Source organism: Heterocephalus glaber, unplaced genomic scaffold, assembly GCF_053883595.1.
Source record: "Heterocephalus glaber isolate CG9 unplaced genomic scaffold, H.glaber_assembly_v1.0 deba00001428, whole genome shotgun sequence".
Taxonomy (NCBI): Eukaryota; Metazoa; Chordata; class Mammalia; order Rodentia; family Bathyergidae; genus Heterocephalus; species Heterocephalus glaber.
The window spans coordinates 32,374,969-32,387,448 of NW_028258293.1; the positions used below are offsets into that span (position 1 = coordinate 32,374,969).

General features: G+C 41.7%; 1 protein-coding gene and 1 pseudogene across 4 annotated transcripts in view; both read right to left on the reverse strand.

Moving 5' to 3' along the window:
* Window positions 1-711: 711 nt before the first annotated feature.
* The window catches only part of Ints4 (integrator complex subunit 4), a 117,066-nt gene continuing 105,297 nt past the window's right edge, over window positions 712-12,480 (reverse strand). For all 3 annotated transcript variants that reach the window (XM_087211337.1, XM_087211340.1, XM_087211339.1), the window contains one exon: window positions 712-1,118. In XM_087211337.1, coding sequence (XP_087067463.1) covers window positions 940-1,118 — 179 coding nt within the window. In that variant the 3' untranslated portion in view covers window positions 712-939. The remainder of the gene's footprint in view (window positions 1,119-12,480) is intronic.
* Window positions 1,125-12,473, reverse strand: LOC147828066 (complement component 1 Q subcomponent-binding protein, mitochondrial pseudogene; annotated as a pseudogene). The gene has a single exon (XR_015451353.1). The product of XR_015451353.1 is annotated as a complement component 1 Q subcomponent-binding protein, mitochondrial pseudogene (transcript).

The following is a 12,480-nucleotide window of genomic DNA, read 5'->3' on the forward strand; positions in this document are numbered from 1 at the left end:
ACATTCAAACCATAGTGCCAATATCCTACCCCTGAAGTGGTATAGCTTAGACCTCTGGGATCTTCTGGGATTTAAATGAATATAGACTTGATTACTTACATAATCTCTATGCCTCCTTAGGCTGTTGTGAAGACTAAATAGGTAAAGTACACAGCACAGGCTTTGTCACAGTTAACCTCGCTGAAGCACAGACTGTTGTTCTGTCACAGTTGTACCTGTTACATGAAGCTCCAACTCATCAGAGATGTAGCACGAAAGGACTGTACCCTTATACTGAATCCCATAATGCTGATTTCTTTTCTAAACTATGGCTCTTCTATTTTATTTTATTAAAGGCAAAGAGGCTCTAAGGAAATGGCAGGCAAAATCAAAACTTTCAGGATGAAAATGATTCATTCTCCAGCTGTTTAGTAATTCCTTGGCCCACCTACTGACTGAGTTATGGAAGAGGCCTCTTAGCAAGATAACTGATGTCTAAGGTCTTTTAGAAACTTTCAGTGATGACAAACCACAGCTGTTAAAGCAGCTTCCAGGTTAGCCTTGGCAAACAGTCTATGATTTTAAGAAACAAGATTAGGCCTCAAACAACCAGCTCTTTGGAAGTACCTAGAATATTGTATTTTATATCTTAGAATTAAGTGTGTTAAGTATGTGGAATAAATGCTAAAGTCACAGTCACACATATTGCTTAAGGACCAGAAACTAGAAAAACTCGGTGTTTTCTCAACTTTATTATTGGCATTGAGGCAAAGTAAACTGTAATGTTTTTGGTTTTTTAATGGAAAAATAATTTATCCTATGTGTGATACCAAGTGAGACTGTAAGGGTCACATGTTCCTTACGCCTACACATCATTTTCAAATGAAGTGTTCTAGGCTTCTGGCTCATTGATACCTATGAAGGGCCTTCTAGTCCATGGCTGTGAAGACTGCGTGTGACTCAGCGCCTTGCAGGCTTGGGCATTATGTAAACTTTCACAGGCTTGCTGAAGGGGATGGCACCCTCGATGCTGGTTTCCACCTGGGGGGACACCTCACCACCTTCAATCCAGGAGGATTTTGGAATTCGAGCATTGGAGTTGTAGGCCAGCAACAGCCTCACTTCCACCTGGCATGGTTCTGGAAAAAAGAAAAGAAATCCTGTAAGACTGGGAAACCACAAAAACCGCTAAAAACTGAGATGAAACATCAAAGAAAAGCAACATCAAAGATGGAAGCACTAAGGTTTGAAGGACATTTCTTCATCTGTCCACATCCTTCTCTTTACCCTCACCAAACAAAAACATTTTCCGAGCCTGAATTCTGTGGGGCTGATCCTGAGCCTACAGATAGAACATTTTCCTCCCTGGGTCTCTGGGCTCCCTGGAGCTCAGAGCCAAAGCTGCTGAGATGATCTGAGAGTAATCTGAGGGCAAGCTAAACTTCTTTGACAGAAGCCAGCCTCAGGACAGGGGGCCACAAGGTGCCTGGCTTATCCTCATACCTAGATAAGTAGTTCAGTTTTAAGAGTTCGGGCTGTGTGCACCATGACTCTACATTCTTACTGGAGAAGAAGCTTTCAAATACGAAATAGTTCTACCAAAAATTTGTCACCAGTGAAAAGGACTACGTTTCAGGGACCTAAAATCATGTCAGAGAATCTTTTGCAGTTATATGACATCACACAACAATGCTGATCTAGTGCCTGTGTGTGGCAGGCCCTACCAAGAGTTGGTTACTGGGCTGAAAAGACAGATGGCCATGCTGGAATGCAGTGTACACACTCAGTAAGTCTCTAAGTGTACTGATGAGGAGTGCAAGAAGTCTTTGGAACAGAGCATCTGCTTGATGCCAAGCCTAGGAAGTCTTTTTTTTTTTTTTTGAGACAGGGTCTCACTATGTAGTTCAGGCTGGCCTTGAACTATGTAGCACAGGTTGGCCTCGACTTCAGAGGAATCCTCCTGCCTCAGGCTCCAGAGTGTTAGGATTACAGATGTGCACCACCACACCTGGCAACCCCAAGAATTCTTATCCTGCCACATGATGAAAGAAAGACTGTCACTATCTTGAAAAAAGGTCCTGCAGTTTAGGTAAGTTCTAAGTGAATACCCAAATCCACATCTGTGACAAAAATTTGAACCTGTTCACAAAGTGAAGCAACTGATCTTCTTTTAACCACATGGCTTGCGTACTGAAGAAAGGGGAGAGGATTTAGAAAAACCCAAAGATAAGTTCTGGAGCAGAATGAGCTTGAGATGTCCTCCTTACTTGGGGGCAGCGGAACAAAAGGTACAAGAGTTAAAGTCAAGCCCCAGGCTAAGAGGTTCAGAAGGCTGGAGTGAGCTGGATGGATCTAAAATAAGAAAGGCAGAGACACTAGGATTTCTCAATGCCTCCCCAGGCCTGTTCCTGGTCACCTGCAGAGTTGCCCTGGGAGTCCAAGCAGACACTGGATTGGCACCCCTCCAGGAATGGAAAGATTTGTTGGCAGCCAAAGCCAAAACACCCTTACCTACCCCAGAGTTGAGCATAAGTCCTGAGTGCAGCCTGCCACCACCACTTAGCAGCCATGAGGCACACACATGCCCACATCACATGGGGGCCTTACACCAGCCTTAAGTGTACCTACAATGACACTAGCACTGCCCTTCTAGCCTACCACACACTCTTGTTCCATCCCAGACAGGAGACACAGCCATGTGTGTGGTTTCACAGCACTTTCAAAGAGCCAAATCCTGGTAAAGGAAGGTGGGAGGGATGCTGATGTAGCACTCAACTCTGTGGGGTCATTTTGCCTTCCCTCATCAGAATTTGGTAAGAATGGCAATTCAAGCAAATGCCACAGGAAAAAAAGAATGGAGAGAAACAAGAGGGAGGAAGTGGGAGAAAGAGACAAAATATCATTGAGATGAATCATATAACCTACTCATCATGCCTGGAAAAAGTTCACCTCCTAGGAAGTTTATACTCTTATTTCCCTTTCTTACAGCGGCGGGGGCGGGGGGTGCGGGTAACTGCAGATTGAATCCAGAGCCTTCATACTGAGCTACACCCCCCAGCCCTTTTTATTTTTAATTTTTGAGACAGGGTCTTACCAAGGTGCTAATTGTCCAGGCCTAGCTTGAACATACTAGCCTCTTGCCTCAACCTCCCAGAGCGCTGGGATTATAGGAGTGTACCACCACGCCTCACTTTTATTTCTATTTGAAAGATTAGGAAAATGACACCAAAATATAAAATAACACCCTCAGGATCACACAGCAAAGAAGACAGAATTTGAAACCTGGTCTAAGAGATTCAGCTTCTGACATGGCAGCATTTTGCCCCAGTCTGGAGCTGCTGGGGACCTGGAGGAGCTCCCACAAACTCCAGGCCCCATCCCCTGGGTTAGAAGATGCAAGTACATTTAGAATGAGAACATATCTCAAGTCCTTGTTCCAGACCAGAGGGAGCACAGTAGAGAGAAAAAGCAAGGCATCTGGGAGGCAGAAGTCTGAGTCCCAGTTTCAGCTCTATCACTGAACAGCGATGTGAGCCTCCAGCTCTATCACTGTGCCTCTAGGAAAAGAAAAGAAGACTGATTCCTACCAGAGTTGGTCTAACAATTAACTGAATTTCAACTGCATAATCAAAAGCATTATTCCACTTTCATTATTTGTTGAGTGCTTACTGAACAATGGGGATCAGGAACAGAGGACAGAGGTAACTGAGGACACTGAGATAAATACGAACAAGTTCCTTACTCCAGGGAAGTCTATTCTAATGGCAAAGAGTATCAAATAAACAATTAAGTGAGAAAATATCTGACATGGTGCCAGGGATTTAGCTCAGTGGTTCTGCCACCTGCCTTTCAAGTGCAAGGACCCGAGTTCAATTTCCGGTACCAAAAACAAACGAAAAAGACTTGTTGCAAAAATATCTGACATGAACTGGTGCTATGCAGACAATTTAAGTGGGAATTTGTAATAGTGGCAGGGGAGCAAATTATTAGAGATGATACAGAGTGAGTTAGAGTTCTTCAGACTCAGGAGAGCATAGCAATACAAAATAAACACCAGATCTATAATAAACTAAGATACCTTGAGAGCAAAAGATGAAAGGGCCTGGTGGAAAGTACCTTGAGTTTGGGATCAGACAGCCTAGGACCTGGGTTCTAACTCTGGTATTAGAATCACTTGCTGTGTGACCAGGGGCAAGTCAGTAGCTCTCTCAAGAACTTTCAAGCTCATCTGAACTCTAACATGCTTTGATTTGCTTCCCTAAACACTGCCCTTCCTAAAACAATACTGTTCCAAGAGCCAAGAGCAGAATCACATACCTGTACTCCCAGCTAGTCAGGAGGCTGAAGCAGAAGGATCCTGAGTTCAAGGCCCACCCAAAAAACTTAGTGAGACCATGTTTCCCCAAAAGAGCACAAAAACTCTCTCACAGCATGTCTTTCTCTATATCTAGGATTCCTGCATCAAAAGGGCTGGGAATGTGCCACTGCAGTGAAGCACTTGCCTAGCCTGCAAGACACCCCCAGTTTGACCAGAAGGACTAAAAAATGGGGTGGGGGAATACTTTCCTGTGGGCTTAGTGGTTTAGGCAACTAGTGCAAAAACATGTCAGGCTGCAAAGAAGTGGATGAGGGATGCTCAGGGAAGTGGATCCTGGGTCAAAGCCCTGCTGGATGTTGACTCAACTACACCAGACTTTGGATTACAAGAACCACACACCAGCTCCCTTAACATTCAATGGAACCACTAGGCCTTGCTGAAAGGGCCAGAGTCTTGAATAAACATCCAATGCTGCTGATAGAGAAACCATTAATAATGGCACTAAATAGTTCATGTATTCTAAAACACACAGTGAACAAAAAAATTCCAGAAGGCATCCCCCTAATTCTAAAGTAAACCAAATGTGGTGGCATTAAACACCTTTTCTGGGAGGGGTGGGAGGAGAAAGAGATGAAAAAAGAATTAAACTGTGTTATGCACATGTACCAAATGCCCACAATGACTGCAATCATTATGAGCCACAAACATGTAGTAATAAAAACAATCAGAAAGGGCTCCCGGTCCTCTGTTCCCACTGCTCCCAACACAGAGGAAGGGGCTTCCGGGCTGCCATTCCACAACTCCCAGCTCAGAGGAAGGGGCTTCTAGGCCGCTGTTCCACCGCTCCGCACCGGAGGAAGGGGCTCCAGGGCTGCCTTTCCACCGCTCCCAGCCAGGAGGAAGGGGTTCCCGGGCCACTCTTCCACCACTGCCAGCCAGGAGGAAGGGGCTCCTGGGCCGCCATTCCACGACTCCCAGTGCAGAGGAAGGCACTCCTGGGCCAACGATCCACTGCTCCCAGTGCAGAGGAGGTAAGCCACACAGGGGCCAACAGCAAACCTCACCCCCCACCCCACTCATCGAAATGAGAAGACACATAAACAAATCTCAAAACCAGACTTCCAGATCACCTACAGCAACCACAAAGGGAAACAAAATGCAACACTCTGATACTCAACCACCTGGACTCCCTGAACTGGCAACAAAACAGGATCTGGAAAAAATGAAATCAGAAATAATTTCTCAGATAACAAGAGAGAAGGCAATCATAGTGCAAGACATGAGGAATAAATCTAGAGAGGAGCTCAGGAACATGATGGAATCCCAACCTACAAAACAAATGGAATCCATAAAACAGATGCAAACAGATTTCCAGGAGATTAAAAACTCCACTGAAAGTCTGCACAGCAGAATGAGCCAATGTGAGGACAAAATTCGAGATGTAGAAGATAAGATTGCAATAGGTGACCAGGAAAAGAAAAACTGCTTCAAAATTATAAGGGAACATGAGAAATCAATCCAGCAGCTGCTAGATGATGCAAAGAAGAATAAAATAAGACTGATTGGGCTCAATGAAGAAACAGGAGAGAGTGGAGATGACATAAAAAATCTCTTCACAGAAATAATGGCAGAAAACTTCCCAAGCAGGGGAAAAGAGCTTGACATACAGATAAGTGAGGCATATAGGACTCCAAATAGCCTTGATCAAAAAAAATCTACACATAGGCATATAATTGTTAAGATTCCAGAAACACAACAGAAGAACAAAGTTCTCCAAGCAGTTAAAGAAACGAATCACATACAAAGGAAAGCCCATCAGAATCACAGCAGACTTCTCAATGCAAAACCTCAAGGAAAGAAGACCTTGGAGTGATGTATTCCAAGCCCTAAAGGAAAACAGCCTCCAACCCAGACTGATGTACCCTGTAAAACTATCTTTCAAAGTTGATGGAGAAATAAGATACTTTCATGACAAAAAGCACCTTAGGAACTTCGTGAATACCAAACCAGCACTCCAAAGAATTTTACACAATATCCTAGGAACAGACATTGAAGATCACAACCCCAGGAAGCAAAGCAGAATGAACCCATCTGGCATGACAAGAAATTAAATGTAAGGGGGAGAACCCAACAAAAAGAAAAAGTCATGGCAATGACAAGTCAATACGTTTCAGTTATAACCATCAATGTTAATGGTCTCAATTCACCAATCAAAAGAAATAGACTGGCAGAATGGGTCAAGAAGCAAAATCCAACAATATGCTGCATACAAGAAACACACTTCATTCAAAAGGAAACTCATACACTGAAAGTTAGAGGGTGGAAAACAATATTCCATGTGACAGGAACCCGAAAAAAAGCAGGAATAGCTATCCTCTTTGCAGATCAAGTAGATTTCAAACCAACACTGATTAAGAGAGATGAAGAAGGACACTACATCCTTGTAAAGGGAACAATCCAACAGGAAGATATGACAATCATAAATATCTATGCACCAATCACTAGTGTACCCAACTATATAAAACAAATACTAACGGACATGAAAAGTCATATATGCATTAATACAATTGTAGTGGGGGACCTCAACACCCCAGTGTCACAAATAGATAGATCAACTAGACTAAAAATAAGTAATGAAGTTCGAGAACTCAACTGAACTTTTGAACAAATGAACTTAACAGATGTTTACACAGTCTTCCACCCCACAATATCAGAATACACATTCTTCTCAGCTGCACATGGGTCATTCTCCAAAAGAGACCACATACTCACACATAGAACATGTTTAAGTAAGTGCAAAGGAATTGAAGTTATCCCCTGTATAGTATCAGACCATAGTGCGATGAAATTGGAGATCCATAGAAAAAGAAACTCAAAAAACTTCATAAACACGTGGAAATTGAACAACACACTTCTGAATAACCAATGGGTCACAGAGGAAATTAAAGAAGAAATCAGACAGTTCCTTCAATTAAATGACAATGACAGTACAACATATTGGAATCTATGGGACACAATGAAAGCAGTCTTACGAGGGAAATTCATAGCAGTGAATACGCATATTAGGAAAACAGAACAAGCCCAATTAAACAACCTGATGCTGAACCTCAAGATTCTAGAAAAAGAAGAGCAGGACAACCCCACAGCTCATACAAGCGAGGAAATTATAAAGATCAGAGGAGAAATCAATGCAATGGAGACTAAGAGAACGATACAAAAAAAATCAATGAAGCCAAGAGTTGGTTCTTCAAAAGAATCAACAAAATTGACAAACCCTTAGCCAACCTTATCAGAAAAAGGAAAGAAAAGGCCCAAATCCATGCAATTAGGAATGAAAAGGGTGAAATGACAACTGACCCAGCAGAAATCCAGAGGATCATCAATACCTACTTCCAGAACCTATATGCCAATAAGATGGACAACACGGAAGAAATGGACAGATTCCTAGATACATATGAATTACCAAAGTTGAACGAAGAAGACCTAAAAATTCTGAACAACCCAATATCAACCAATGAAATTGAAAATGTAATTCAAAACTTATCAACTAAGAAAAGCCCGGGCCCTGATGGCTTCACTGCTGAATTCTACAAGACATTTAGAGAGGAACTGCTGCCACTATTGTTGAAACTCTTCAATGAAATTGAAAGGGAAGCAATACTCTCAAATTCATTCCTGGAACCAAGCATCACCTTGATCCCCAAAGCAGAGAAAGACTCAACTGAAAAGGAGAACTATAGGCCAATCTCACTAATGAACATAGATGCAAAAATCCTTAATAAAACAATGCCAAACAGAATACAGAAGATCATCAAGAAGATCATACACCCCGATCAAGTGGGATTCAACCCAGGGATGCAGGGATGGTTCAATATACGAAAATCAATCAATGTAATACACTTTATCAATAGAGCCAAGGACAAAAAACATATGTTATCTCCATAGATGCAGAAAAAGCATTTGACAAAATCCGACATGCATTTATGATAAAAACCCTACAAAAAATTGGAATAGATGGTCTCTACCTCAAACTGATAGAAGCCATCTATGAAAAACCAACGGACAATATCATACTAAATGGTCAAAAACTGAAATCCTTCACACTAAAATCAGGAACAAGACAAGGATGTCCACTATCACCACTCTTGTTCAATATAGTTCTGGAAACATTAGCCACGGCAATTAGACAAAAGAAAGAAATAAAAGGAATAAAGATCAGAAATGAAGAAGTCAAATTGTCATTCTTTGCAGATGACATGGTACTATATAGAAGACCCCAAGAACTCCACCAAAAGTCTTCTAGACTTAATAACCAAATTCAGTCAAGTAGCTGGTTACAAGGTCAACACACAAAAATCAATAGCTTTCCTCTACACCAATGACAGACTCACTGAGAGAGAAATAGGGCAAATAATTCCTTTCACAATAGCATCCAAAAAACTGAAAAACCTAGGAATCAACCTAACAAAAGAAATCAAAGACCTCTTCTCTGAAAACTATGGCACTTTGAAAAGAGAGATTGAAGACGATATCAGAAAATGGACAGACATCCCCGGCTCCTGGGTAGGAAGGATTAATATAGTGAAAATGGCAATACTTCCAAAGCTGCTATATAAATTTAATGCAATTCCAATTGAGATCCCAGCAGCATACTTCATGCGAAAACAATCCAAAAATTCATTTGGAACAAGAAGAGACCCAGAATAGCAAAAGCAATTCCAGGTAACAGAGACATGGCAGGGGGTATCACAATCCCCAACCTGCAACTCTACTACAAAGCTACTGTGATAAAAACAGCATGGTACAGGCAACAAAATAGACCTGAGGACCAGCGGAACAGATGAGAAGATGCCAAAAAACTCCAGACACACTCAGCCACCTCATCTTTGATAAAGGAGCCAAACACCCTCACTGGAGAAAAGATAGTCTCTTTAATAAATGGTGCTGGAAAATTTGGGTTTCAACTTGCCAAAGATCAAAACTAGACCTATATCTCGCCATGCACTAAACTAAAATCAAAATGGAATAAAGATCTAAATATTAAAATAGAAATGCTGAATCGGCTGGAACAGAGGTTAGGTAGAACTCTTGAAGACATTGGTGTAGGAAAAGATTTTATGAATAAAACCTCACTTGCCTGTGAACTAGCACAAACAATCAACAAGTGGGATCTCTTCTTATTATAAAGCTTCTGCACAGCAAGAGAAACCACCAGCAGTGTGAAGAGACAACCCACAATGTGGGAAAAAATCTTCACCTGCTGTTCCTCAGACAAAGGTCTACTAACAAGAATCTATAAAGAACTTAAAAAAATCAGACCTCTCAAATTTAAAGACCCAATCCAAAAATGGGCATCTGAAATGAACAGACATTTCTCAGACAAAGAAGTAGAAACAGCAAAGAAACATATGAAAAGATCTTCAACATCACTAGTCATTAGAGAGATGCAAATGAAAATAATGCTGAGATTCCACCTCACTCCAGAAAGAAAGGCTGCTATCATGAAATCAACCAACAACAAATGCTCGCGGGGCTGTGGGGAAAGAGCAACCCTGCTCCACTGCTGGTGGGAGTACAGACTGGTGCAACCACTGTGGAAATCATTATGGAGATACGGCAAAGAACTAGGACTGGAAGTCCCATTCGACCCAGGTATTCTGCTGCTGGGTATCTTTCCCAAAGAGTTAAAAAAATCATACCACAGTAATATATGTATACCCATGTTCATAGCAGTACAATTTGTAATAGCTAAAACTTGGAAGCAGCCCAATTCCCCATCAACTGGAGACTGGATAAAGAAAATGTGGGTTTTTTATAAAATGGAGTACTGCTCAGCCATAAAAAAGAGAAATTAGAGACATTTATAGCTAAATGGATGCACATTGAGGCAATACTCTTAAGTGAAATAAATAGGAGACACATGTAAATACCAAATAGTTTCTCTAGAGTGAGAAACTGAGAGTGTAAATAAGGACTAAAATGTATAACAGATAATGTGAAATAGGAAGAAAAGGGACAAAGGAGAAGGGGAAGTGGGAGTGGCAGGGGAAAGGAAAGAAGGGAATGAAATTAATATGAGAAAATGAAAAAATGGAAACAAAGTCTTTGTAAATAGGGAGGGATGGAGGGGTTGAAGGGAGGGCAGGGGAAGGAGGAAAAATAATAACCAAGAGAGATTATGTAAAGATGCAAATTTCCAATGATGAATGTCATTATATTGTATACCGAAAATGTACCAATAAAATAAAATTTTTTTAAAAAACCTTTTTTCGGGGGAGGAGATAAAACAATTTTAATGTCCATTGTTATGTTATATAAAAAAAACCCTACAAATAAAATCCTTGAGCACAACAGCAATAATTTAAATTTGCTACTTTTTCTTCCATGATGTTAGGATGATAACTATTGCAAAGTACACGTATCTGGTGTCAGAGTAGGTTTTATTCCCTGGCCAAAGTCTGCCATAGAATTAAGGCCTTCAGTGCCTCTGACTACTCTATTGGCTCTTGATAAAGCTTTTGAGGTCTTCAAGAAAAGTAATGTATTCCTGATGCTCCAGGGCTGTGCTGAGCTCCACCAGCTCATCTGCAAAGGTGTTGTCCACTCCCTGGTCAGCCAGGAAATCCATTAGGTGATCATATAAGGCTCAGTCCAGGGAATCTGTGTTAAATGTGTAGTTAAGTGTCCTTCCATTCAGACTCGCCTGTGGCCTGAAAGCTAACTTTCTTGATAGAGAAAATAACACTTTCAGTCGCCTCCTCCTCTTCTCCAACCTCATCCTCTGAATAGTGACAGTTCAGTACAAGGGCCTTCTTGCCATCACTCTTGGTAACTTCTACCACAAAATTGGGAGCTGATGTCAGTTCAGACTCCTGTTCTTCACCCTTCTGGCCCTGTGAGCTCCTCCTCAATATCTAATGTTGGTGGGATGCTTTTGTTAATGTTGAAAGTAACGGTTATTTTTTTCCCTAGCAACTTTCTGCACTAATTTAGCTTCTGTTCAATTCACTTCCAGCTCCCAACCTCCAGACATCTTGGGAAGGGATTTATGCTTCTGGATTTGTTCTTTCCTCTTTAATTTCATCAGTCAGAAATTCAACAAAAGCTTTGTCTCCTTTGGTGTGCAGTGCTCTGAGACCACAGCCACAGGCGCACCGCCTGGGAGGCTGCAGGAGGCTGGGCCACCATGGTGACCCCACATTCACCAACAGCAGCCCAAAGGGCTGGAGGCTCGGCCGGGGCGCTGGCTGCAGCAGCTGCTCGAGAGGTGGGGCTGGTGCAGCAACACAGATGCCTTCGACCTCGGTGCCCAGGGTGAGGGGCATGTGGCGCCACAGAGGAAATATCATGAAGGTGGCTGCGGTAGTAGAGCACACGTGCAAGTGCAAAGAATCTAAAAAAAAATCTTTAAACATTTTTTCTAGTAAAAGCCATGTTCTTGAGTCATCTACAATGATTTAGGAAATACCACTGAGGCAAATTCTGCCTTGCATTATAGGTTCTACAGACTGAGTCTCTTTTTAAGTTTTCCGAAATAGCCTTTCAGGCCTGAAGTGTTACAACTTTGCACTTGTATTCTCCCATTTTATTTTTATGGTCTAAAAAAAAAGTTCTTGCACAACCTCTCTATCTTTTCAAAAACTAGTCAGGTTCTACTCAGTTGCTCCATGAACATATCTTACTCTGCATTATCCCTCCAACTAGACTATGAGGAAGGGAACAAGTTTAAGGGGAATAAACTGAACTATTCAAAATAAATATAGAGATTTTAAAACACTGCGAAGACACATGAAACTATTAAATTTCCAAAGTAACCGTCACAAGTAATTTACAGATTGGGAATTATCATCTTCATTTTGAAGGTGAGAAAACAATGACTTGCCCAGTTCGTTAGCAGAGTCAGAAGAAAGCAGTACCCTGGCATCGAGCCCAGGACCCTTTCCAGGAGACTGCATTCTACCATAATCTCCAGAATCTTGTTCTTCATGCAATCAGTTCAGCAAACTAGTCCAAAGATACCCAGCTTGAGCTTGCGAAATCCTTATAGACTCAAGTTCAATCCTCAGCACACATGATTCTAACATGTATTTTTTTTTTCCCAAACTGCAAAAAACAAATGCTGAAGGGTGGGAGTGACATCCAGGAGCACCTTTTCCTACCCACCCAGCCCACTGACTTCCTAC